This window comes from Grampus griseus (genome assembly GCF_964374135.1).
Source record: "Grampus griseus genome assembly, chromosome: 18".
Lineage (NCBI taxonomy): Eukaryota > Metazoa > Chordata > Mammalia > Artiodactyla > Delphinidae > Grampus > Grampus griseus.
The window spans coordinates 30,186,265-30,211,537 of NC_139012.1; the positions used below are offsets into that span (position 1 = coordinate 30,186,265).

General features: G+C 40.4%; 1 protein-coding gene across 2 annotated transcripts in view; it reads left to right on the forward strand.

The window, feature by feature from the left end:
- Nucleotides 1–25,273, forward strand: part of TBC1D4 (TBC1 domain family member 4) — a gene marked incomplete at its 5' end in the record, with an annotated part of 216,670 nt that overhangs the window by 128,467 nt on the left and 62,930 nt on the right. For both annotated transcript variants that reach the window (XM_082675940.1, XM_082675941.1), the window contains 6 exons: nucleotides 6,677–7,264; nucleotides 8,714–8,803; nucleotides 12,130–12,234; nucleotides 19,757–19,889; nucleotides 24,657–24,748; nucleotides 25,031–25,141. In XM_082675940.1, the coding sequence (XP_082532066.1) occupies nucleotides 6,677–7,264; nucleotides 8,714–8,803; nucleotides 12,130–12,234; nucleotides 19,757–19,889; nucleotides 24,657–24,748; nucleotides 25,031–25,141 (1,119 nt within the window). The remainder of the gene's footprint in view (nucleotides 1–6,676; nucleotides 7,265–8,713; nucleotides 8,804–12,129; nucleotides 12,235–19,756; nucleotides 19,890–24,656; nucleotides 24,749–25,030; nucleotides 25,142–25,273) is intronic.

A 25,273-nucleotide genomic window follows, 5' to 3' on the forward strand; every position in this document is an offset into this window, starting at 1 on the left:
ATTATTTAAACAGCATAAGAAAGACAGGGGTACTCAAATTTAAAATGCTTCTTTTTAAAGAAAGCTAGAGAGTCTGTTCTTTAGCCCTGAACAATCAGTGTGTTTCCTGATTGCAGAGTCAGGAAATACTTTACTTTTGAAGCAATAACGGTTATTCCCGGGAAGTTTTATAATTGGCTGCACAGTGATAACATCGACTTGAACAAATGCAGCAAAATTACTGCTGGCTTATCTGGAATGAAAGAGAACTTCTTAAGTGCGACAGAGAGCTAACTAAGGATTACATCAGTTTGGCATATTCACTGCTCTTGGAGGACGACTCCAAATTTCAGCTTGCTTCCTGACCAAAGGTATCTTTCCTTTGTGCTTTTTCAGTATCCAGACTTCTTTCCCTTGGGTTTGCTTAGGACTTTAAACATCAGTGTGTGGTACTTGTAGAATTTATTTCCTTGTGAAGTCAGGTGAAGTGTAGTTTTTACAATACCATTGGATTTCTTGGAATGTGATAACTAATTATGATAATTAATTAATGAGAAACAACAGCCTGACATCCAGGAATCTAGGGGCAATTTTTCTTTTCTCTAGAGTGAGAAATTGCTTTACTGTCTGAATTTTGATACTTGAACTTATATTCTTTTAGTGAGATCACTGAAGGTGTAAGGACAGAATACTAGCCAAAGGTGGCCCTGTGCTTTTTCTAAATGTCATGAGACATTTGAAAAAAGCCCCATTTATTTTATTGCTTGTTGAAATTGGTTATTGTGTGTCAATGGAAGTGAATAATGTCAATGACTTACAATATTTCTGGCTTAATACTAGAGATGATTTTCCATCTTCTTTTATTTATTATTTTATTATTATTATTATTTTTTGCGGTATGCGGGCCTCTCACTGCTGTGGCCTCCTCTCCCATCGCAGAGCACAGGCTCCGGACGCGCAGGCTCAATGGCTGTGGCTCACGGTCCTAGCCGATCCGCGGCATGTGGGATCCTCCTGGACCGGGGCACGAACCCGTGTCCCCTGCATCGGCAGGCGGACTCTCAACCACTGCGCCACCAGGGAAGCCCCCTTCCATCTTCTTTTAATGTACATTATTTTGTTCCTATATTGACATCAATGCTAAAATAAACCCATAGAAATTTGGATTTAGGTGAGATCTTGTTGAGCATCTTTCTCATCCCTTACTTTACTGGCAAGGAAACTCTAGAAAGCAGAATGACACAAATTCCTGGCAGATCAGGGGAGAGAGAAGAAATCTCTTAATTCCTGGGTAGAGGGATCATTAACTCCCTTTTCATTATTGTTGTTTTGTGTTAAAATTATATGCTGCCATACAATAAAAACTTTGCCTTGAATTGGCATTGAATTTTCATCAGACTCTGTGAGACGTAGGCAGATTCTAAGCAGTTGCATTATTCGTAGCCAGAGTACTAATAACTAGAGTACGAACCCCGAGCGTGTAGCTTGAGGTGTCTCCTAGCATCTGAAGACATTCTTGCAACACACATTCACTTCCTAGTTGGGGTGAGCACTGAGCAGAGTGGAAAGCCTCAGCTCTCTATTCTGAGGAGTGCCAGATCTCTCTTGTGTTATCAACAGGAGTTTACTAACCCCATCTCAATCCTGGAGAGCTTTCATCAGGATTCTAGGTGGTTGTTCACTATTTGTATATTTTTGTTTGCTGACAACTGTCACTCAGTTTTTTCTGAGCACAGAATTCTCTCCCAGTGGTCATATGGAAGAACTCTAGTAAGACACAAAATCACCACAACTCAGTCTTTCACTTAGGAGCTTATAGCATTAACGGTAAAGAGAAAAAAAGACGTTGAAAGATGTGATACATGCAAGGAGTCAAATTCATTCAAAAACACATCTAAATCAAAATCTAAATATATGTCAGTTAACACTGTCCTATAGGAGAATAGTGTTTTCCCAAAATGTCTTGTGTATGTGCAAGTACTGGATAGAGATTTTTTTTTTTTTTTTAAACCCAAACTCCTGAATTGGTTTCAGGGAAGCATTTTTTTAAAAACTTTTTATTTATTTATTTATGTTATTTTTGGCTGTGTTGGGTCTTCGTTTCTGTGCGAGGGCTTTCTCTAGTTGCGGCAAGTGGGATCCACTCTTCATTGCGGTGTGCGGACCTCTCACTATCGCGGCCTCTCTTGTTGTGGAGCACAGGCTCCAGACGCGCAGGCTCAGTAGTTGTGGTTCAGGGGCCTAGTTGCTCCGCGGCATGTGGGATCTTCCCAGACCAGGGCTTGAACCCATGTCCCCTGCATTGGCAGGCAGATTCTCAACCACTGCACCACCAGGGAAGCCCCTGGATAGAGCTTTTGTGTTTCTCTTGTGTTGCTTCTGATTGATCTCAAATAAATGTCTCAGGAAGTCTTCATGGTTCTCTGATAACTCAGTTTCCCACTGTGGATATTCTACTGTCCTTTCTTTATCAGTGTGTCCCTTCTGGTATGGGCTCTGAGTGTGTAGGCAGGGGCTGTGTAATGTTAACTTACATGTGTGTGTTCCACTTATAAGCAATAACAGAGCTGAATGTTGTTAGATCAGTTTCACAGGCCAGCCTCTTTGCAGGTCATTGAAAGCTGCGTTTAGTCATGACCTGAGAGAAGATATTAAAGGCAACTAGAATCTATGTTTTATGGTGTAGTTAACAATTCAAATTATTGGAAGATTAAATTACCTACTCAGTTTAGTCAAGATGATAAGCTTTGCTTCTATGAACTGGGTCATTAACTGAATTATATTTAGGTATTGAGCTTCTACCTGTGGTCACAGGGAAATGTCCTGTGAGACTATAGGAATTCAGCCACTAATCAGTTCTTCACATAACAGCTCTCCATGAGAAAAAGTACAAACTTATAATATAGAGGAATTGATACAACTAAGGTCAAACTGACTTTATTTTCAGTCTTGATAGAATTAACTCTAATACTCATTAAAATATTTGTGACAAGATCAAAATTCTGCAGGTTCAAAAAAAATCCTACAGATAATATTTCTTATTCTGCACTCCATAGAGACGCTTTGGAAATTTAGGTGCACTAGGGTTGTAAAATCAGATGAAAAGTATTTAACGAAATATGGTTAGTGAGGAAGGAGGGAGCCATCTGTTTTAGGGTTTTGCCTAACCCACGAGAATCATTGTACTTTTTTCAGGGTTGAATGTCTAGGTCAGTCTCCATAGCTTTGGCCCTTGTCAGACACTAAGGCAAAAACAAAATGACAGAGGTCTAAGGTTGTTGATCATGTGTTAGTACAAAGCATCTGACTTCCCTGGAGATATGTCCAATGTTTGGGGTGAGTCATTGAAACTATAGCATTTGGACTTTATTCTTTCATAGGAAATACTCTACTAGCAAGCTGAAAGTCTTGTGATTTTTAAACTGTGAATGTTCTGGCAGTATATCCCAAAGAATTATGTGAAAGAGAAGAAATTCTGGTTTTAGAATTGGTGCTAGAATATTGGAAGAAATACCTTGTATGTCTGAATGTGAAGCAACCCTGCATATAAGATGATCTCTCTTTTCCAAAGGTAGAAATTACCAAAAAAAATTTTTTCCCCCCAGTCCACATATTGAGGATCTACTTTGTACCAGGACTTACTCTAGGCTTTGGGGATACAAGGAAAAAATGTGGGAAAAGAAACAGAAATCACCACCCTCCTAGGGCTTACATTCTAGCAAATCAGTTACACAGAATGTTAAAAGAGGTAAGTGCTATAGAGAGTAATAAAATGGGGGAAAATTCCGGGGGAATGCTGGCTGTGTCAGAGTGTGTCTCTGTGTGTGTGTGTTTTGGTTTAGGGGATGGATGTTGCCTCAAGGTGACATTAGAGCATGGATTTAAACGAGATGAGGAGGGAGCCGTCCAGTTATCTGGGGGCGGACTTGGAGTTCAGAGACCTTGAGGGAGGAGTCTGCCTGGCATGTTCAAAGAGTAGCCAGGAAGCGAGTGGGGCTGGAGCAGAGTGAGTGAGAGAGGGTTGCTGGGAGGAGTAAGGTCAGAGGAAACGAGGTGAGAAGGAAAAGACGAAATCCAGGTCGACTGTCTGAAGATCACATGTAAGATGTGTAGCCACAGTGCACATTTAATCTATATGTATGTCAAATGCAGAGGGTGAGGGCCCTGTAGGACATTGTAGGGATTTTGTCTTTTACTCTTAATGAAATGGGGAGCTTGGAGGATTTGCAGATGAGCAACATGACAAGTTTAAAAAGGAATCCTTTCTACTTTTGAGAGTAGATTGAAGGGGGCAAGGGACACCAGTTAAAAGATTATTGCAGAAAACCAGATGAGAGATAATGAGTTGTATTTCATTTTGTATGAATGTACCATCTTTTGTTCATCCTTTCACTTTTTTCTTCAGTTTTATTGAGATATAATCGACATACAGCATTGTATTTAGTTCAAGGAGTGCAACTTAATGATTTGATACATGTATATATTGCAAAATGATCACCATAAGTTTAATTAACATCACTCACTTCACATGGTTATAGATTTTTTTTCTTGTGAGAACTTTTAAGATCTACTCTCTTAGCAAGTTTCAAATATACAATATAGTATTATTAACTCTAGCCACCATGCTGTACATTACATCCCCAGAACTTATTTATCTTATAATTGGAAGTTTGTACCTTTTTACTACCTTCATCCATTCCCATTCCTCCCTCCCCTGCCTCTGGCAATCACCAATCTGTTCTCTTTATCTATGAGGTTTTTTTTTTTTTAAGATTCCACATATAAGTGAGATCATACAGTATTTACCTTTCTCAGTCTGACTTATTTCAGTTAGCATAATGCCCTCAAGGTCCATCCATGTCGTAAATGGCAGGATTTCCTTTTTTATGGCTAAATAATATTTATCACAGTTTCTTTATCCATTCATCTTTTGACGGACACTTAGGTGGACTTAGATTGTTTCCATGTCTTGACTATTGTGAATAATGCTGTGATGAACATGAGGGTGCAGGTATCTTTTCGAGAGAGTGATTTTGTTTCTCTTGAATATATACCCAGAAGTGGAATTGCTGGATGATATGGTAGTTCTATTTTTAATATTTTAGGAACCTCCATACTGTTTTCCAAAGTGACTGCACCAATTTACATTCCTACCAACAATGCACAAGGGTTTCCTTTTTCCCACATCCTCCCCCAGTACTTGTTATATCTTGTCTTTTTGATGATAGTCATCCTGTCAAGTGTAAGGTGATATTTTATCGTGGTTTTCCCTGACAATTAGTGAGCATTCACTTGTCGATGAATATTCGGGTTGTTTCCAGTTTGGGGGTATCGTGACTAAGGCATCTATGAATATTTGTGTACAAGCCTTTTTTTTTTTTTTTTCTTTGGTACGCGGGCCTCTCACTGCGGTGCCCTCTCCTGTTGCGGAGCACAGGCTCCGGACGTGCAGGCTCAGCGGCCATGGCTCACGGGCCCAGCCGCTCCGCGGCACGTGGGATCTTCCCGGACCGGGGCACGAACCCATGTCCCCTGCATCGGCAGGCGGACTCTCAACTACTGCGCCACCAGGGAAGCCCTGTGTACAAGCCTTTTTGTGGACATACGTTTTCAGGGCTTTCACCTAAATCTCTCGGAGTGGAATGACTGGGTTGTGAGATCTATGTTTAACTCCCAGGCAGCTGCCAAACTCCTGAGGTATCTGGGCCATTTTACATTTCTGCACACAGTGTATGAGAGTTCCTGTTGCTCCACATCCTTGCGGGTACTTGGACTTTCAAATTAATTAATTAAATTTTGGCCGCATTGGGTCTTTGTTGCCGTACGCGGGCTTTCTCTAGTTGGGGCAAGCGGGGGCTACTCTTTGTTGCGGTGCCCGGGCTTCTCACTGCGGTGGCTTCTCTTGTTGCGGAGCACGGGCTGTAGGCGCGCTGGCTTCCGTAGTCGTGACTCGCAGACTCAGTAGTTGTGGCGCATGGGCATAGTTGCTCTGCGGCATGTGGGATCTTCCTGGAGCAGGGCTCGAACCCGTGTCCCCTGAGTTGGCAGGCGGATTCTTAACCACTGCGCCACCAGGGAAGCCCCACTTGGACTTTTTGATGTTAGCCATTCTAATAGATATGAAATAGTATCTTCCTGTGGTCTATATTTGCATTTTCCCTGATGGCTAATGCTGGTGAGGGGTGTCTGGATTTTAACCTCTTCATCCAGAAAGTTAATTTTAGCCTCATTGTTGAAGCTTTGGTTCCTTTCAGCTGAGGCTCATAATAATTTAATTAAATAATTTATTTATCTCAGTCGTGGTTGGTACCTTAGCATGTTACACTTTACTTTTATATTTAAATTTAATTTTTAACTTTTTGATCCCTTATAATACATTTTAAAAGTACTCAAAGGTTATGTTATGATGATTTATTAAAGGTTGCAGTGGCCTGTATAGTCTCATGGTTTTGTTTTTAGGAAACGAATACATTTAAAAGGGGAAAGTATAAAAGTGATAGAAAATTCCAATCTTATCCTTAAATCACTATGTCCGATAGTGTAATTTAAGTTTATGCTTTATTTTATGTAGGATCTATTACTCTCTTTATTTTATCATTTAGGATGAGCGTGCATTCTGTGATAATAACAGGTCTAGGTAAACATATACGATCTCTAAATATTCAACTGAAGTGAGGATTTTTGAATTCTGTTCCAGGTTCCCGATGTTATCAGCAGCATAAGGCAGTTATCGAAAGCTGCCATGAAAGAGGATGCCAAACCCAGCAAAGACAACGAGGACGCCTTTTACAACTCACAGAAGTTCGAGGTCTTGTACTGTGGCAAGGTGACCGTGACCCACAAGAAGGCGCCATCCAGCCTCATCGACGACTGCATCGAGAAGTTCAGCCTGCACGAGCGGCAGCGCCTGCGGGTCCAGGGCGAGCCGCGCGCCGCAGATGCCGGCGAGGACCCGGCGGTGTCGGAGGCCGAGGCGCCCGCTTCCCCCGCCGACGTTCTGTCCGAGGAAGGGGATGGCGTCAACGACACCCACCCCGTCTTCCCCGCGGCGCCCAGCCAGCCTGGGCCGTCCAGCTCTCGAGTCTGCTTCCCTGAGCGGATTTTGGAAGATTCTGGCTTTGATGAACAGCAGGAGTTCCGGTCTCGGTGCAGCAGCGTCACCGGTGTCCTGCAAAGGAAAGTTCAGGAGAACAGCCAGAAAACGCAGCCGCGGAGGAGGCATGCCAGCGCTCCCAGCCACGTCCAGCCCTCGGATTCGGAGAAGAACAGAACGATGCTGTTTCAGGTGCTGCCCTGGCCGCGTGCTCTCGGGGTGTTTCCCCATTCTTTGCTAAACGGAAGCAGCCGGGCGGCCAGCTCTTCCCTGGTCCTCACTCTGCAAGCATCCAACCTTTCTGTCATATCCCTTGGGAAGCAGATAAGGCAGGTGGAGAAAGACAGCAAACAAAGGAAAGTTGTGAAGGGGTGAGAGGCAGACGGGGAATGTAAGAAAAAAGGGAGCAGGGAAGGGAGAGGAAGAGAGATGCACTTTCAGTGCATCACGGAAAGTTGTTGGGGAAATAAGAATAGATTACTCTTAGCATCACCAGCATTTGCCTTAGGTTGATTCTTAAATAAATGTTATTTTTTTAAATGACTGCAAATAGTCAATCTTATGAAGGGTTTGAAGATGTGAATCTGGGAGCGTGTGAATCTTCATGATGGAGAAAGAATTTTCTAGAGAGAAAAAAAAGAAAAGTCCAGAGACTCATAGGTGTATTTTCAGATGAGAATACACCAATTTACTCTGTCATACAGAAGAGACGGTTAAAGAAACATCATAGGCCTGATAATTTATTAGACCAGTTATTAAAATGATTTGGTGCAAGCTGTATTATAGGTGTAAGATGATTCTTAATTCTAAAAAGTAGTTTTTGAAAATGTCCAGTTCCACTTAAAAGAACTTAATTCTTAACAATGCCCTGTAGAGATTCTTTAATTACTCCTCAGCTTTGAAGATTAATTTGAGTTTTCCTCAGATTTGAGTTTTCTTGAAAAAAGGAGTGACTGCCCTTTTATCCCGTTGCAAAGAGCCCCTGAGAAGGAAGTTGCACAGTGTACCTTGGTAAACAGTCCCAGTATGTAATATTTGCTTGATCAGAAGTTCATGGTGGTTTTGTTCTGTTTTGTTCTTGGTAACTCTAGGCATGTAATTAAAGTGTCTATAGTCTTTCCTGTGGTGATATGTTAACTGAGTTTCCTCTCTTGTTTGGGCTACTGGATTTGTTCTTTTTCTTAGCTAGCCAGAGTCCATGTTGTTAATTTTTTCTGAATGGTTGTTTATTTAAAAATTTTTAAAATTTATCTGCCCAATTGCAAGTATATCTTTCTGTTGATCATTTGTGAGAAAGTATGATTATAAATTATAATTAAATAATTAGTATTTTTAGAAAACATAAGGTGTGGAAAGGTTGCATCTTTTTGAAAAGAATAATTTCTAATTTGGAAAAAAAATGGTTTCTTGTAAATTAAGACCAACTTAACTTTAATGATTTCTAGATGAAAGGAAGAAATGTTTTCAGACAGCTGGTAATTGGGGTTGTAGATTTGGTTGGATTGGATGTTGACACACATGTGAATATGTATGTCTGGGATACAGCATTTGAATCTGTATTATTAGTCAAATATTTAACTGTAAAGTAATATGTTAGGTTCTTGATAAGTTGAAATTAAGTGGAATATTTTTATTTTTAAGGTTGGACGGTTTGAGATAAACCTTATCAGTCCAGACACAAAATCACTTGTGCTCGAGAAGAATTTTAAAGATATCTCTTCTTGTTCCCAGGTATGTATTGAAGTAGATTATAGTATTTGAAGAAACCAATTAAAGCTTGTTTCTAAATTAACAAAATAACTGGGCTTAAACCCCTTCAGATTTTATTCTTAAAAGCATTTCTTAAGTAGATTTGTCTAAAACTAAGAGTGTTCATGTGCTTGGGTCCCTGCCAATAAGAAAATCCTGTCCAGGTTCCTCATTATCATAATCTTGTCCTCACTTTCATCAACACTGTTTCCTGGTGTCACTTCATCAAAGGGATGGAAGGAAGTTTTGGGGTGGTGAGTTCTTTAGAAAATATCTTCACAGTTAGTGTTCCTCAGCATCTTGAGCAGTAGGTCTTGTGGGCATCACTGAGTCATGATTGCTCTTTATATTGTAGTAGGTAAAAAAAAGAACTAGTACTTTCAAGTTTATACATGTAAATGCTAAAGTTTGAAAAGAAGGTTTTGATATGTATCTTTGTCCTTTTACTTATTTTTAATTCTCATATTACGTATTTGAAAGTTTAAAAAATAATCTATACAACTATGTGTGTTCAAGATCATATTAGGCACAGTGTCCTAAGTACCATAGTAATAATTTAGAATATCTATATAATTGTTAGAGCTACCTAAATGTATGGCAAACCTAGAAAGAATTTCCGAAGATGTTGGAGCAGAGGGAGTACCTAAAGCTGAATATGGGAAAGTTAAAAATGCAAGGATGCCTCTGAGGAGGTCCCTGGAACAGAGAAGCAGTAACTTCTTTCCTAGCAATGTGCCTTAGGTGTACCTTCAGGGGCCTGGATCTTGCCAAGGCCCTTTCCTATATTTTAATGTTGAAAAATAGACTGACTTTTTCTTGTTTTTAAGTTTTAATTTTGGAGTTCGCATTGCCATAGGTATGATATCCCGACGTTCTTCCCTTTGAAAATGATAAGCTTTTGTACATCTTGTTAATTACTCTCCTCAGCCTCAGCTAATGTGGTTTCACTTCTAGTATTTTGTTTCAATATTTGTTCTGTTATATGGAGACATAAAATTATATTCTATTCTATTATATTCTACTCTAGTCGTTTAGAGAGGCAGCATCTGACTAGTGGAAGAATATATTGCAAATTTCTAAATTCCTACTTAAAGGACAAAAAATGTGGTAGAAAGATTATTCACTTTAACAAAGTATTTATTAGGCATTCTTGTAATTACATGTTTCCTGGGGGTCCCCGCGTGATCATAAGCTCTGTGAGGGCAGGTGTCTTATTCTGTAGGCCAGGGGTCCCCAACCCCCGGGCCGAGGCCTGTTAGGAACCGGGCCGCACAGCAGGAGGTGAGTGGGGGGGACGAGGGAGTGAAGTTTCATCTGCCGCTCCCCATTGCTCCCCATTGCTTCCCATCGCTCGCGTTACCACCTGAACCATATTTGCCCCCTCCACCCCTGTCCATGGAAAAATTGTCTTCCATGAAACTGGTCCCTGGTGCCGAAAAGGTTGGGGACCGCTGCTCTAGGGCATCAGAGAATAAGATGTGTTAAGACAGAGCTTGATGCTTAGGTGTTCAATAAATGTTGAATGAATGCTTCTACATGTTGGGCCTTATGCCAAGCATTGGGGAGAGAGTGGTGTACAAACCAGTGTACTTCCTGTTCCCCAAAGCAAGAGGAGTCATCTGAAAAGGCTGTGCTTCTCCCCCCACCCCCCTCCCAGAAAGAAACTAACAATGTTTCTCCCAGAAAGAAAACTAGCAATGCTCGTTGAACATCTAAAGGAAAATAAAAAGAAAGAAAGAAAAAAAAAGAACCCGCCAAACCAAATCTATAAATCTGGCAGTTCAAACAAGATTTTTGCTTTTCCTTTTTTTTAAAGCAAGCTTTGTGTTCTAAGAATTCAGAAGAAGAATCAAACAAAAATATGAGGAAAATTTGTGCAAAGGCCTTTGATCAGAATAATTGTCAAGTTAACTTTCTGCTTCTCACTGAGTGGCCCAACTCCTGTTATTTCTTTCCACAGAATTGTACTGATAGAGGGTGGCCACATTTGGGAACAGGAGTGCTTTTTAACACATGTACACCTACAAATGTTTCTTTCTTCAAAATCGGTAGGACTGTTTCCCTGGCAAGCATGAGGAATAAGGGAATGGTTTTCTTTACTGGAAACATTACCACTGCCCGAAAACTTGCTGAGCTAATGAGGTCCTGTGCATTTTTCCCATTTAGTACCAAGCTCGTAAAAGATATTCTTTAATCACGAATGAGTTGTATCAGATGGAATTTACTTTCACCTCATGGATTGTAACCTCGCTCCTCCTTACTGACTTTTTTACTTTTTATCAGAGTTGATTTCCTTTTTCCGTAGCCATTGGGTAGGTTGAGCTTCTTATTACAAGAATAGTGGTTACTGTTTACCAGACATGCCAGGAATTAAGATATTTCTTAGTTCTAAATCTGAAAAATTTCTTAGAATAGGTACCATTACTATTATTTTGTGATGAGAAATGGAACCTCAGAGATACTTTTTAGCAACGCAGCACAATATCTCATACCTGGTAGATTGATTGAACCAAGGCTGAAGCACAAATCTGTCTGATTCCAAAGTCTGTTTTCCTTTCTCTGGGATTCAGGTGATTGCAGGACCACTTCAAATTTTTTGTCTTCATGACTTTTCAAAGTACTGTGCTTTCTGTTAAAATAACAAGGTGCTGTCTACTAATTGGTGTGTATGTATTCAGGGCGATCGAAATTCTCAGATGATTCAGAATTTTGTATTAAGTGTAGCTGAGGTTATTTAGCCTGTGTTCAGGAAGTACAGATTTGTGAATCTGGCTAGTTGACATCTGCAATAATTTCTTTAATGTATTCATCTTCTAACACTTGTGGCTCCTTGAATGTCTATCAATAGACAAACATTCTGGTATTTTTAATGCATGCTTTAGGGAATGGCATGCCATTTAATTAGAGTATTGTCAGTTTTAATGATTCTTAGCCTCATATAAACAAGAACAGCGTTTATAATGAATCGTCAGACTGCCCGTTCAAAGATGACCAATAAATTGAAAACTCCATTACTTGCAAACACTGAGTAGCGGTTTTTATTACAAGAGACAGTGGGTCATGCCATCATATTTTTCCTCTTGTGGCCCTGAGTCACAGAGTGTTTGCCAGAAACAAAAAAAACTCTGAGCTGGTCTCACCCTTTTTTATGTATCAAAAGACCACCGAATAAGTTTGCTCTGGCATTATGTCCCCTGTCACAGTGCTGTGAAGGAGAAATTCATGGAAGTGTGAAAGCACAGAACTATTTCTATAGTGTTGGTTAAAAGGACATAATCCCATAAACACTGCCCTTCTTCCTTCTCTAGGGTATAAAGCATGTTGATCACTTTGGCTTTATCTGTCGGGAGTTGCCGGAGCCGGGGCTGAGCCAGTATATCTGTTACGTGTTCCAGTGTGCCAGCGAATCTCTGGTAAGTGGGGTGACTGCTGCCCACGGGCTCCTGCCCACACCTCCGGCTGATTGGAGGGTTGTCTCTGATGAACCCAAGCCTCACAGAACGGCCATCTGTCGAAAAAGAAGAGCCCGTCTAGAAATAGGTTTCTGCCCTTTGAAACAGCACCACAACAGAAAAACAAAAACAACTTGTCCTGGTAATTTTTAAGCCTAGGTGATTTTCTTGAGTTTAACAAATCTGGAAATGTTACCAGGAGTATTTTTAAAAGGTAGGAAAAGCCTAATAATAGGAGAAGAGCTGTTACTCTTTCCATTGCTCATGTAAGAAGATAGGGAAGACCTCTAATTCTCTCAAATGCTATAACATCTCAGAGTAGATAATGCTTATTTCCTCAGGGTAGAGAACGGTTTTGTTTTTTCCTTTTTATTCCATCAGCCCCTGTCCTCATTTTAAAAATACTTTCTTTATGGTCACATTTTAGCCTTCAATTTCTTTCTTTGGAATTTAGAAGTCAATTTTACTTTGCACCACTCCTATCCCTCCCCCCGACCCTTAAATGGGAGCAGTTAGAGTTTAAGGAGAAATATGTAAGGCAAAGTTGGAAATAGATCTGAGTGACTAAAAATATGTTGATGTTTTCCCCTAAAACATTTTCCATATTCTTCCACTTGTGTTATCTTTCCTAACCATTTTAACACAAACCTTTAGATATATGCATTACCATTCTTTGAAGCAGAGCATTTGCTCAGACATAAAATCCTCCCACAATGATTTTCCCCAGGGAAACACACACCACTTAGACATATACAGAGTAAACCGGGCAGCATTCTCCTCATTTTCTGTATGCACGTTGCCTTCCTTCCTGCTAACTCTTGCCTTCCACATTCCCAGTGTGGACACAGAGTTGAGGAATAATGAAGAAGTAATGAAGAAATGGGAATGAATTGGTACAAAGACACTTTCTGACTAGGGAATATAGCACTCTATCGCTAAGTTTCTTACTCAAGAGAGATCCATTTGAGTTTTGTTCTCACTCTAGATAGTTAGCCATACCAGTGAAAAATCCACCTGTTGATATCCAGGTGACCACTGCATTATAGGTTCAGTTCAGGGCTCAGGATAGAAGTTTGAGGGTTGTTATGTAAAGAATAGTTGAAGGCATGGGGCTGGATGAGCACCCAGGGGGAAGGAAAAGAGAGAAGGCCAAAGAGAACCAAGGCCACAACCCTGGAAAATGCCAACCAAGAGTTGGGTAGAAAATGAGAATGTCAGGTAATCTTGCCCCTCTCCTCACCCATCCCCTGCCCAGCTCTCCTCTCCTCCTTCCCTCCTCTGTCCGTCCTCCTGTCTAAGGCTGATTCTTCCACCACGTTGCAGATCCTTGCTCTCCAACCTTTGCAAAACCTGTTGTATATCCCGTATTTTATTGTTTTGGCAGTTCCATTTACGCAACTTTCCAATTTAGAAACCATAATGCGTTCTCCTGCACCATCGAGATCCACTTGTTCACCAAATCCTATAAACTCAAAGGTAGAAATGTCCCTTATATCCATCTCTCTTCCTTTTCCTCTCTGTTTGGAATGAAGTCTGGGCATTCATCTCCTTTACTAAGACTATTGCATTAGTGTCCTAACTAGTCTCCCTGCCACTGGTTTAATCTGTCATCTATCCACTTACTACCTTATGCTATATATATATTTTTTTCTCACAAAATTCTCTCACTAGGGGCCAGCTTATGCCTCCTTATTAACGGACAAAATCTAGATTGTCTAGTGTGGCAGAAGGGGCTTCCTCATTCTTCTCCAGCGTTCACCAGAAAGCTTGCCCTTTCATGACTGTGTCCTCACACGTGCTATTCCGTGTCCTCAGCTGTCTCCAGGCCAGACTGCAGAAGCTGCTGTGATGACTGGTGTGATGTTGCTTTTATTTGGCTTGCTACTGAAGCAGCAGATGGTTCGTGCACAGGACACATGAGATGAAGGAAGTACGTGAGAGGCGGGGCTCACAGAAATGCCTCTGAAGTTCTGAGGTCACTGTTGGCTGCATGCAGTGAGGGGTCTGCCAGTCAGTGGAGACCAGAGCCAGGGCTTGCTGCTTTCATACGGTCAGGTGGGGGATTTGATCGTGCCAGCCTCAAGGGTCCACCTGGCTGCTATACAAAGAGATTGTGTATGTCGCTATCTGTTTTCGTATTCTCTTTCCGGCTGCTTCATTGGATGGGAAGCAGGCCTGGCTTGGCTTTGCTGTGACTTTAATCCCCTTCTCCGTCTTTGCTACTGTGTATTTTTTAGGATCCTGTTAAAAGATCACCTCCTAGGGAAGCCTTTTCTAACACCCTTTCTCAGGAATTGAGTCCTTTGGTTGTTTTGTTGTCAGTGCTATCAGCACATCTTATTCATAGATCTCCGGCAGTTCCTGCAAATCCCTTATCTTATTTATTTGTTCACATAACTTTCTACTCCACTGGACTGTGAATCCTACAAGGTTAGGACCGTCCTTATGGTTGTTGTATCCACCAGTAGTTTCTAGGATAGCAGGGCTTGCTTGTTAAGTGTATTTTGAGTGATGGAGTGTGTTACTCAGAACTTCAGGCAGTCATTTTCTAGGTGCTGGTTAATCTCTGATTACTGGATAACCGACACCAAGAGGAAAACTGTAAAACCTTCTGATTTCCAATCTCTTTTAAAAGTTTTGTTTGTATTTTTTAGTCTTTTCATTTTACCCTCCTGCGTGTAGAATGAGTTTTCGAAACGGAGTCAGAGTAGAAAGTCTGGGAACACGCTGCATTTTTCCACCTTAAGAAGCTCTGTGACTAAGGCAACAGACTAGACTGGCTGAGAATGTCTTCATATTACATTGAAGCTGCCTGAGAATCTTATTTTGGCATCATTATTCTTAAGAATGGGCCTATGCTGGAATCTTTGAAATCCTGTTTACTCTACTTTTATCTGTAAGCACCTTAAATGAACGGTGAGGCATCAGAACTGCAAGATAGAGGAAAAATTAAATGTACACTTCCTGTATAAAGGAGGGTGGCTCATGCAGCTGACGTTAGAGTAAAACAAACGGTCAAATATTACAGGTCTAAGCAGTATTACGATTGATGTGGCTTGGCTGTTGTGAAAGACAAAATATTGCAAAACCACACATGCTGATTTGTCTTCTCTGAGTGCAAAAAATATATAGCTAGCATTTTCTGTTGCTTCTTTGTAGCAATTGCTATGAATTGATAAGCAGTATAGAATAGAGTTCTGATGGGCCCTGGAGGGTTACAGTGCAAGGTTTGGATGCTCTGTGCACCTCCCTCCCTCCCTCCCTTTGTCCCTCCCTCCCTTCCTTCCTTCCCTCTTTTGTAAAATATCCCAAGGCAGGTGGTTTAAACTTGTTTGACCAACCCTTGAGATTTCTGGAACATATCATTTCTGCTTTCTCCAAAAGTGATTTAAAAGGTGTGAAAAAAAATGGAAGTGACTACTATTCATAGACAAAGTGGAACTCCACAGATGCACACAACAGTATCCAGGGAAAGTATAACCAACAAAACAAATCGAAACAAAACCCCCAAAAACCCAGGGTACCGAGACCCAGGATTTGTATGGGGTTAAGAGTGTAGAGTTTTCCAGAGAATTAGACTAGGTAATCTTTTTTTTTTTAACATCTTTATTGGAGTATAATTGTTTTACAATGGTGTGTTAGTTTCTGCTTTATAACAAAGGGAATCAGCTATACATATACATATACCCCATATCCCCTCCCTCTTGGCGTCTCCCTCCCACCCTCCCTATCCCACCCCTCTAGGTGGTCACAAAGCACCGAGCTGATCTCCCTGTGCTATGCCGCTGCTGTTACATTTGGTAGTGTATACATGTCCATGCCAATCTCTCACTTCGTCCCGGCTTACCCTTCCCCCTCTCCATCCTTACACATTCTGTGATTCTTATTCTAAAACGCTATAAAACACCTAAGTTTGGTATATAAATGTTTATGAGCATTATCTTCATTATGGATTTTCACCTTAATGTCACAAATTGGCTTTCTTTGTTCCATCTTATAATTTTCTCTGGAAATTTAATTTTGCCTGATGGTCACACTAAGAATACTTTCTTTTTGGTTCCATATGATTGATTTATCTTTAACCATTCCTTTACTTTTAACTTTTTAACACTGCCTAGGATTTTGTTGTTGTTGCTGTATCTAAACTAAAACAATTAAGTTATTCATAGTATGCTAATTTAACTTTTAGTTGCTCTGATTCCATATGAGAATTTATAGGCCGTCTGGAAAAAGTGGTAGATTAAAAAAAAGTAAAACATTTAAAATTTTAGAAGTCGAATAAAGTTTCTAGTAATATTTATTGCTAGGAGAAATTGGTAGCCACATTTCAGTCACCATTGAAATGATCTCTTGGTTCATCTAGACATAGATAAGAAAATATGAAAGTTCAATATATCCATTGGGGACCTTTTGCAACACAGTATTACCAAATAGCAAATAATAAACCTACATGAAAGCTAAGCGGATGACTGACCCCTTCAGTGCCTTAAGTAAATGACAAACAAGAAAACAGAAATAAACATCTGCATAAGTGATTGAAATTGCTTTTGAATACATCACAAGGCAAATGAAATGAAAATGCAAAGGCATTAAAGCATGTAGTGCTTTTATTTTTTATTTTTGCGGTACGCAGGCCTCTCACTGTTGTGGTCTCTCCCGCTGCGGAGCACAGGCTCCAGACGTGCAGGCTCAGCGGCCATGGCTCACGGGCCCAGCCGCTCCGCGGCATGTGGGATCTTCCCAGACCGGGGCACGAACCCGCGTCCCCTGCATCGGCAGGCGGACTCTCAACCACTGCGCCACCAGGGAAGCTCGTGCTTTTATTTTTAAGAATTAGAATTCTTTGTTTTTAATTATGTTATAAAAGAACAGATTGTGAATAATTCATTTTTTGTGCATGGAATGTTGTGAAATTATTTATAAGCCTTTTAAAAAGATGGTTATATAGTAAAACATAACTGAATGATGACTGGCTGCTTGGTGCTTGAACTCTCCTTTTAGTAATATCAGATGAATAGAGTTTCTTTTTATTCCAGGTTCTTCAGGCATTCAAATGCAGAAGTAGATTGAATCCTTTAAATGGTAGCTTTTTCTTAAACCAGGCCATAAGGGAAGGGGATAAAGAGTCTTTTTATTTTTAAAATTTTAAAAAATTTATTTTATTTTTTAATTTATTTTTGGCTGCACTGGGTCTTCGTTGCTGCGCTCGGGCTTTCTCTAGTTGCAATGAGTGGGGGCTACTCTTGGTTGCGGTGCGCAGGCTTCTCATTGCGGTGGCTTCTCTTGTTGCGGAGCACAGGCTCTAGGAGCACGGGCTTCTGTAGTTGTGGCACACAGGCTCAGTAGTCGTGGCTCCTGGGTTCTAGAGCGCAGGCTCAGTAGTTGTGGCGCACGGGCTTAGCTGCTCCGTGGCATGTGGGATCTTCTGGGAACAGGGTTCGAACCCATGTCCCCTGCATTGGCAGGCAGATTCTTAACCACTACGCCACCAGGGAAGCCCTAAAGAGTCTTTTTAAAAATGGGTTATGTGTGTGAGGGTTCTTTTTCCTCCACATCCTCTCCAACACTTGTTGTTTCTTGTCTTTTTGGTAATAACCATTCTAACACATGTGAGGTGATATCTCCCTGTGGTTTTGCATTTCCCTAATAATTAGTGAATTTGAGCACCTTTTCATGTTCCTGTTGGCCATCTGTGTTGGTTTGAATGTGCATTGGTGCTGCCACTATGGAAAACAGTATGGAGGTTCCTCAAAAAATTAAGAATAGAACTGCCAGGTGATCCGGCAATTCCACTTCTGGGTATTTATCTAAAGAGAATAAAAACACTAATTTGAAAAGATATGTGCACCCCCATGTTCATTGCAGCATTATTTATAATAGCCAAGATATGGTAACAGCCTAAGTGCCCACCGACAGATTAATGGATAAAGAAGATGTGATATGTATATACACACACAATGGAATATTTTTCAGACACAAAAAAGATGAAATCTTGCCATTTATGACAACATGGTTGGACCTTGAGGGTATTATGATAACTGAAATAAGTTAGAGAAAGACAAATACCGTATGATTTCACTCATATGCAAAGTATAAAAAACAAAAACAAACACATAGTTGCAGAAAACAGATTGGTGGTTACCAGAGGGGCCGGGGGTGGGAGGGAGAGCAAAATGGGTAAAGGGGGTCAATTGTATGGTGGCAGATGGAAACAAGACTTTTGGTGGTGAGCACACTGTAATGTACACAGAAGTTGAATTAAATGTTGCACCCATGCAACTTATTTAATGTCATAAAACAATGTTACCGCAATAAAACCAGAACAAAACAAAACATGGTTTATGAAGCATGGTAAATGGTTTTGAATATCAGAGCTAGTTTGGATGAGGACCTGGTACTTCATAGCTCCCCATGCAGGTTTTAGACTTTGGTCTCAATTGTACAGTGGGTGAGAAAGCCACACTTTACACTGATGATTGTGCCACAGAGGAGGAGACCTGGCCTGAAGTCGGCTTGACAATGCCTGGAGGATGAGCTGTTAGTTGACCTCAAAGAAGCAACCAGGAAACCAGAATGCTAGATTCCAACTTCTTGACTGAGTCACTGGAAGAGCAAGGAAGAAACTACCTGGCAGTTTTCAAGCTGCTGGCCTAGGGCTGAGACCCAGCTATTAGGCAGCATGACTGCAGAACTTCTTAGTGTCACAAATCAGAAGCCAAATGAAAATAAATAGAAGCCATAGAGAAAAGGCCAGTAGTCTTCATAGAATTCCCCCAACATTATTTATTGGGCTCATTTCCCCCTAGAACTTTGGTTAAACACGTGTTCGCTTGTTGTTGCACTAAAAATGATCCAAAAGGATAAAGTAAATAAGATACCTATTAACACAAGTGATTTGTTAAACCTATTTTGTTGCTCCCTATGTATTGCAGACAAAACTTCCAAAGAAATCTTTATCTGATAAAGTACTTTAATTAAACAAAGACCTGAGATAACCAACAATGACCTACTGTATAGCACAGGGAACTCTATTCTGTGATACCTATATGAGAAAAGAATCTGATAAGGAATGAATATATGTATATGTATAACTGAATCACTTTGCTGTATACCTGAAACTAACACAACATTGTAAATCAACTATAATCCAATAAAATTTAAAAAAAAAGAAAAAAAACAAATACCTGATTGTCACTTAACTGTCATAGCATAGCACTGAGTGGGATTCAAAAATGGCATTCAAGTAACAGATCAGTATTATGCACATTAAAATGGTCTTATTTCATCCAATTTTCAATTTTATGTATAATTAATTGAAGGTCTAACTTTGAGACATTATTTTCTCACTACCAGCTCTGTGGTCATCAAAATTCCATTATTAGTATTTAGTCAGCATCAACAAAGTTTCACATTGCTGTTGGGCTTTTAATGTGTTACCATGAAAGCAAACTTTTATAGACCTGGATTTTGTTTCTTCTTGTAGGTTGATGAGGTAATGCTGACTCTGAAACAGGCTTTCAGCACGGCCGCTGCCCTGCAGAGTGCCAAGACCCAGATTAAGCTGTGCGAGGCCTGCCCTATGCACTCTTTGCATAAGCTCTGTGAAAGGATTGAAGGTACAGTATAAGTTGGCCTTGGCAAAGACGAGTTTGCTTGGCAAAGACAAGTTTGCTTTGGCATTGGGGAAGTGAGAAAGTCGCTACTGTCATTGAATGCTTCTTTGTTTTGAGGTGAACCGAGAACCCCAAGAATCATTTCTCATGTCTAGTCAAATTTGTGCTGTCAGTCTCTCCTAGGTGCTTGGCTTTTTTTCCTCTTTCTTTTTTCTTTCTTACTTTTTTTCCGAAGGCAGACTCAAGGGAGGAGCTTGCATTTCCCACAGTTCCTAAGACTCTGCTATGTGCAAAGTGGGAACTGACCAAATATTTGTTGAATGAATGAAGAGAGGCAAAACCATCCCAGAATATCGACTGTTTAAGTCTTTTTTTTTTTCCTTTCTCACTTGATGATGTGTTCTTTTTTTCCTAAAGGTTTAGAACAAGAATGAAACTTGCTTGGCTTTTCAGGGTCGTTTGAAAATCACACAGATAATAGACATGATGTCATAAAGCAAGTTTTTTTAAAAAATGTGTTTTGAGGAGGGAGAAGAGCATGAGGAAGAGGTGACTCTGATTCAGTTTCCCTTTCTTCTCCTTGTCTCTTACTAATAAAAATGGTTGAAAACTACTGTGCCAGAGAAGACACACAATTTGATAAACACTTGTTAAGCATCTAGCACGTGCCAGGCAGTGTGCTTGGCACTGGGGATGCAGAGATGGTTGAGATGTGGACCATGCCTTCAGGAAGCTTAGAGTCTAGAGTGGGAGACAGGCTTGTGAGCACGTAAATGCAATCAGTACGATAGGTGTTGGAGTCGATGGGGAGAGTGTGGACTCCAGAACAAAGCAGAGAATGGACGAGCCACTGTCAGTGCAAATGGAGATATCTGTTCAGTAGGCAGGAGAATCATAGGCACATGGGAAAAGTGATGATGAACAGCTGTATTTATTGAACATCCACTCAACTGTGTGAACAAGCACTATTTAAATGTAATACTCAAAATTTTAAAATTTATAACTATAATTTTACAGAATGCACCTTATTTTCAAATATACATGGAAACTTTACAAAAATGGAACATTCTTTGGTGTATGGTAAAGAGAATGTTATAAATCTGAGGAGGAAAGGCTGAGTGATTCAGGAAATGGCGTTGCATCAATTTGCTATCCAAAGAGACAAAGATTCCTTCCACTTATCCTACTCAAAATACATTCTAGGTGGAGCAAAGTCCTCAATGCAAACAAACAAAATGCTAAAATCATTCAAAGAAAGTAAAAATATTATTTTGTCCCTAAACAAGAAAGCCTTTATTAAGACACAGAAATGCAGAAACTACCAAAAGAAGACATTGACAGATTTGACTTCATAAAATCTTAATATTTTTACACAACAACAACTGCTTACTTGGAAGTTAAATGATCAGTAACAAATGCTGTTTGAGTAACAAACAGCAGATTGCTGTTCAGAATTTGTAAAGACTGTTATTATCTATAAGAAAAAGATAAAAGCACCAGTAGAAAATTACACAAATCATATTAAAAAACACTCCTCTGAAAAAAAATTTATAGTTTTAGAGACCTTTGTAAAGACAGAGAATACAGGGGCTTCCCTGGTGGCGCAATGCTTAAGAATCTGCCTGCCAGTGCAGGGGACACGGGTTCGAACCCTTTTCCCAGAAGATCCTACATGCCGTGGAGCAACTAAGCCCGTGCACCACAACTACTGAGCCTGCGCTCTAGAGCCCACGAGCCACAACTGCTGAGCCCACGTGCCACAACTACTGAAGCCCGCGTGCCTAGAACCCATGCTCCGCAACAAGAGAAGCCACCGCAATGAGAGGCCTGCGCACCGCAACGAAGAGTAGCCCATGCTCTCTACAACTAGAGAAAGCCTGCACGCAGCAACAAAGACCCGATGCAGCCAAAAATAAATAAATAAAATAAGTTAATTGAAAAAAAAAAGAAAGAATACACATTATACATCCAGAAATAGTAGGGTCTCTTCCAAGATCATGAAGGGAGTGAAACTTAAGGTTCCCTAGCTTCAAGGTATGCATATATCTGAAGGGAGCAAATGAAGGGTTCATGTGAACTGGAAAAGATTCACACGGGCTTCTTTTCCTAAGGTCTTAGATAACACCTTCTGATATGATTGTTTTACCCTTGCCTTTGACATCGGGCAAGGGTAAGATAGGGCAGTGTTCTGATAGTAAGAATGAAAGGAATAGCAATAATGCAGATGCTCCCATAAGACTTACTGTGTCTCGGCCCTGTTGTGTTTTCCATATATTAGCCCACTTAATCCATACTGAAATCCCACAAGATGGGTGGTGTTTTGAATCCTCATTTTACTGATGAGGAAACAGGCGCCGAGACACACAGTGGGTAATAAGGGCCACATCCTTATCGCTTAGGAGGGGCAGAACTGGGATTTGAACTTGTTCCATCTGTTTCCAAAGCAACTTGATGTTCTCTCTGAAAGAATATCAGAAAGCCAGGATTTTCAGGACCAAGCTGTCTTGAAGCCTTGGCATCAGTGTTTCCCAGAGAGTTGTTTTCATCTGGGTAAGATAACAGTGTGAATTCTAAACTTGTGTTAGGCTTAAGCACAAAGTATAAAGCTGGAAAAAGGACCACATTCAGATTCAACACAAATTCACGGGAAGAGAAAGTGAGAAAGATATTTAGAGATATTTAGAAGTATCTAGATATTTGTATCTCATATTACTTACTCATGTCATTGACTCACCTGTCAATACCTTTGGCTGCATTAATAAGGAGTTCTTTCTCTACTGAAAAAAAAAAGAAAGGGAAAAGATGCATATGCTCATGTTGAGTCCTAATCATCTATCCCTATGTCAAGGGAGCCTTGTCATTTAGACCAGGAAGAAAAACACCAGCCATGTTGGGGGACCAAAGTGAATCCAGGAGGCAGTGTCTAAGGGGACCATGTCTCAAGGACCAGTCCTCAGAATGTGGAACTAAAGGGATGTTGAGCACTGTAGAGGTGGAGCAATTACCCTCAGTCGGGTTTTCCTACAATAATGTGCATGAGGGCTAAATAGTATACTTACCTCTCAGGATCGGTTAATTCACTCACCAGTCACTCAACAGTGGGGAAGAAGAAAGGCAAATCAGATGCAAGGCGGAGTAGGGGGCATGCATAATTTGCAAATAAGCTGTTTGCAATTCCTCCCCTGAAATAAAGGACTAAAGAAACCTCCTGGGCCATAGATTTAGTTACCTACTTCAAATAAGGACCCTCTTTACTTCTCCTCTTTTTAATCTTTTATCCTCCTACACATGCTAATAACATGCTGGAATATTAAACAACATAAAACAAAACGAAACCAATCATGTGAATCAGTTTCTTAATATATTGCCTAAGGAACCTATTAAGGAGGCTTTGCCAGCAAATAATAAATTGTGGTAGTGAGTGGCCTCACACCGTCAAAATGAATTTTAGTGTTTCTGTACGTGGTCACAGAGATTTTCACAGCATTTTATTGTACATTGCACAAAGAAAGGTAGAGCTGAGAAGTTTTCAGAAGTTTTTCTTCTTTCTGCACAGTGGTTTAAAACAGGCCCAGTGGTGGCACTCTACACGTTCTAACCATCATGAAATGAATTCTCGTTCTTTTAAAACAATGCATATTTTGAGGTGAATCTCTCCTACGGATTTTAAAGTACAGTCTACCTATAACAGTCATTAAATACTATACGTGGCTAGATATCCTCTTTCTAATCAAAGTACGGTAACAGTAGTATAAGTGGTCCCTAACTATGTAAAGGAGATCTGTTCCTTAAAAATGGATGGTCTGGTGAATCCTTGTAAATATGAATTACATTTCCCTTTTTAAAAAATTTATAAAAACAAAAATGTTTTCATGGAAAAAATTTTTGCCCAAGGACTTAATATAAATTATATGCAGAAGTACACTAGATATATAAATAATATGGTATAAAGAGGTAAACAATTTCTTGGGAAAATAGTAACACTAAAAAATGTCACTAAAAACTAATAAGGGCTTCCCTGGTGGAGTAGTGGTTGGGAGTCCGTCTGCTGATGCAGGGGACACGGGTTCGTGCCCCGGTCCGGGAGGATCCCGCGTGCCGCGGAGCAGCTGGGCCCGTGAGCCATGGCCGCTGGGCCAGCGTGTCCGGAGCCTGTGCTCCGCAGCGGGAGAGGCCACAGCAGTGAGAGGCCTGTGTACCGCAAAAACAAACAAACAAAAACTAATGATGCCTTGGTTTTATTACCAAGACCTGTATGAGGGGGAGAGCTTCCTGTGTAAGCTCTAGCTCTACTTTTTAATATTAGTAGCTATTCTTTCTTTTTTAAATGTCAAGTTTTAAGCTTAGAGATTTTGGCCAAGGCTAGTATTCACCTATGAGTTTCTAGGGTGGCTAAGTTTGTTAGTATATTCAATGGTATCTGGTTATGCTGTTGATTTGGTATCATGTAGACATTTTTTGTTAATAAGTGTGACTTCAAGATTACTGACGAGGGCTATTGATTTTGGGGAGGAGGTTTTCCATTTTGTTTTAATCATTTTATTGTAGTGTTCCAAGGTCTGTCATAGGCAGGAACACATCTCCTTGAAAAGATTTAACTTCAGAGCCTGCTGGTGAAGGGACAAACTGCAGTGCATTTTATATATACATATATATATATATACACACACATACATATATATATAAATATATATATATATACACATACATACACATTTTGATCTCTGTGGCTAGAATCTGTTTAACACCAATCCCCATCATTTCCCTTAGGTCTCTATCCGCCAAGAGCCAAGCTGGTAATACAGAGGCATCTCTCGTCCCTCACAGATAATGAGCAAGCTGACATCTTTGAACGAGTTCAGGTAACATTATTGATAGTCCTCACAAGTAAGGTATAAGGAATGAGAATTGGACCCTGTTTCTGTGAGTTCCTTTTTCCATTTCTCTATCTGACGTTAAAGATAGATATACTACTGCACTGTTGGATAGTTACTACAATGCCACTGTTACTTTTGTTTCTAAGAGCAGCTAAATGCTTAGCTTTACTTACGTTTGTCTGCCAGACAGACAAAACGAAATGAGGGTAAAGTAAAACAGTGAAAGCTGTGTTGCCATAATGTGCTCTCCGTCTGTCTGTTCAACAGAAGATGAAGGCAGTCAATGACCAGGAGGAAAACGAACTTGTGATTTTACATCTGAGGCAGCTGTGCGAAGCCAAGCAGAGGACACACGTACATATTGGGGAAGGCCCATCGGTGAGATGTTTTCTAGTTGACCTATTTTTGGTTTTTTCATATATTCAGTCAAAATATCACAGAAGATGTAAAAGGAGTTTCTTTCCTTTGTCTTCTCATCTTTAGGGCTAAGCCCTAATAGTCTTTTTTCCC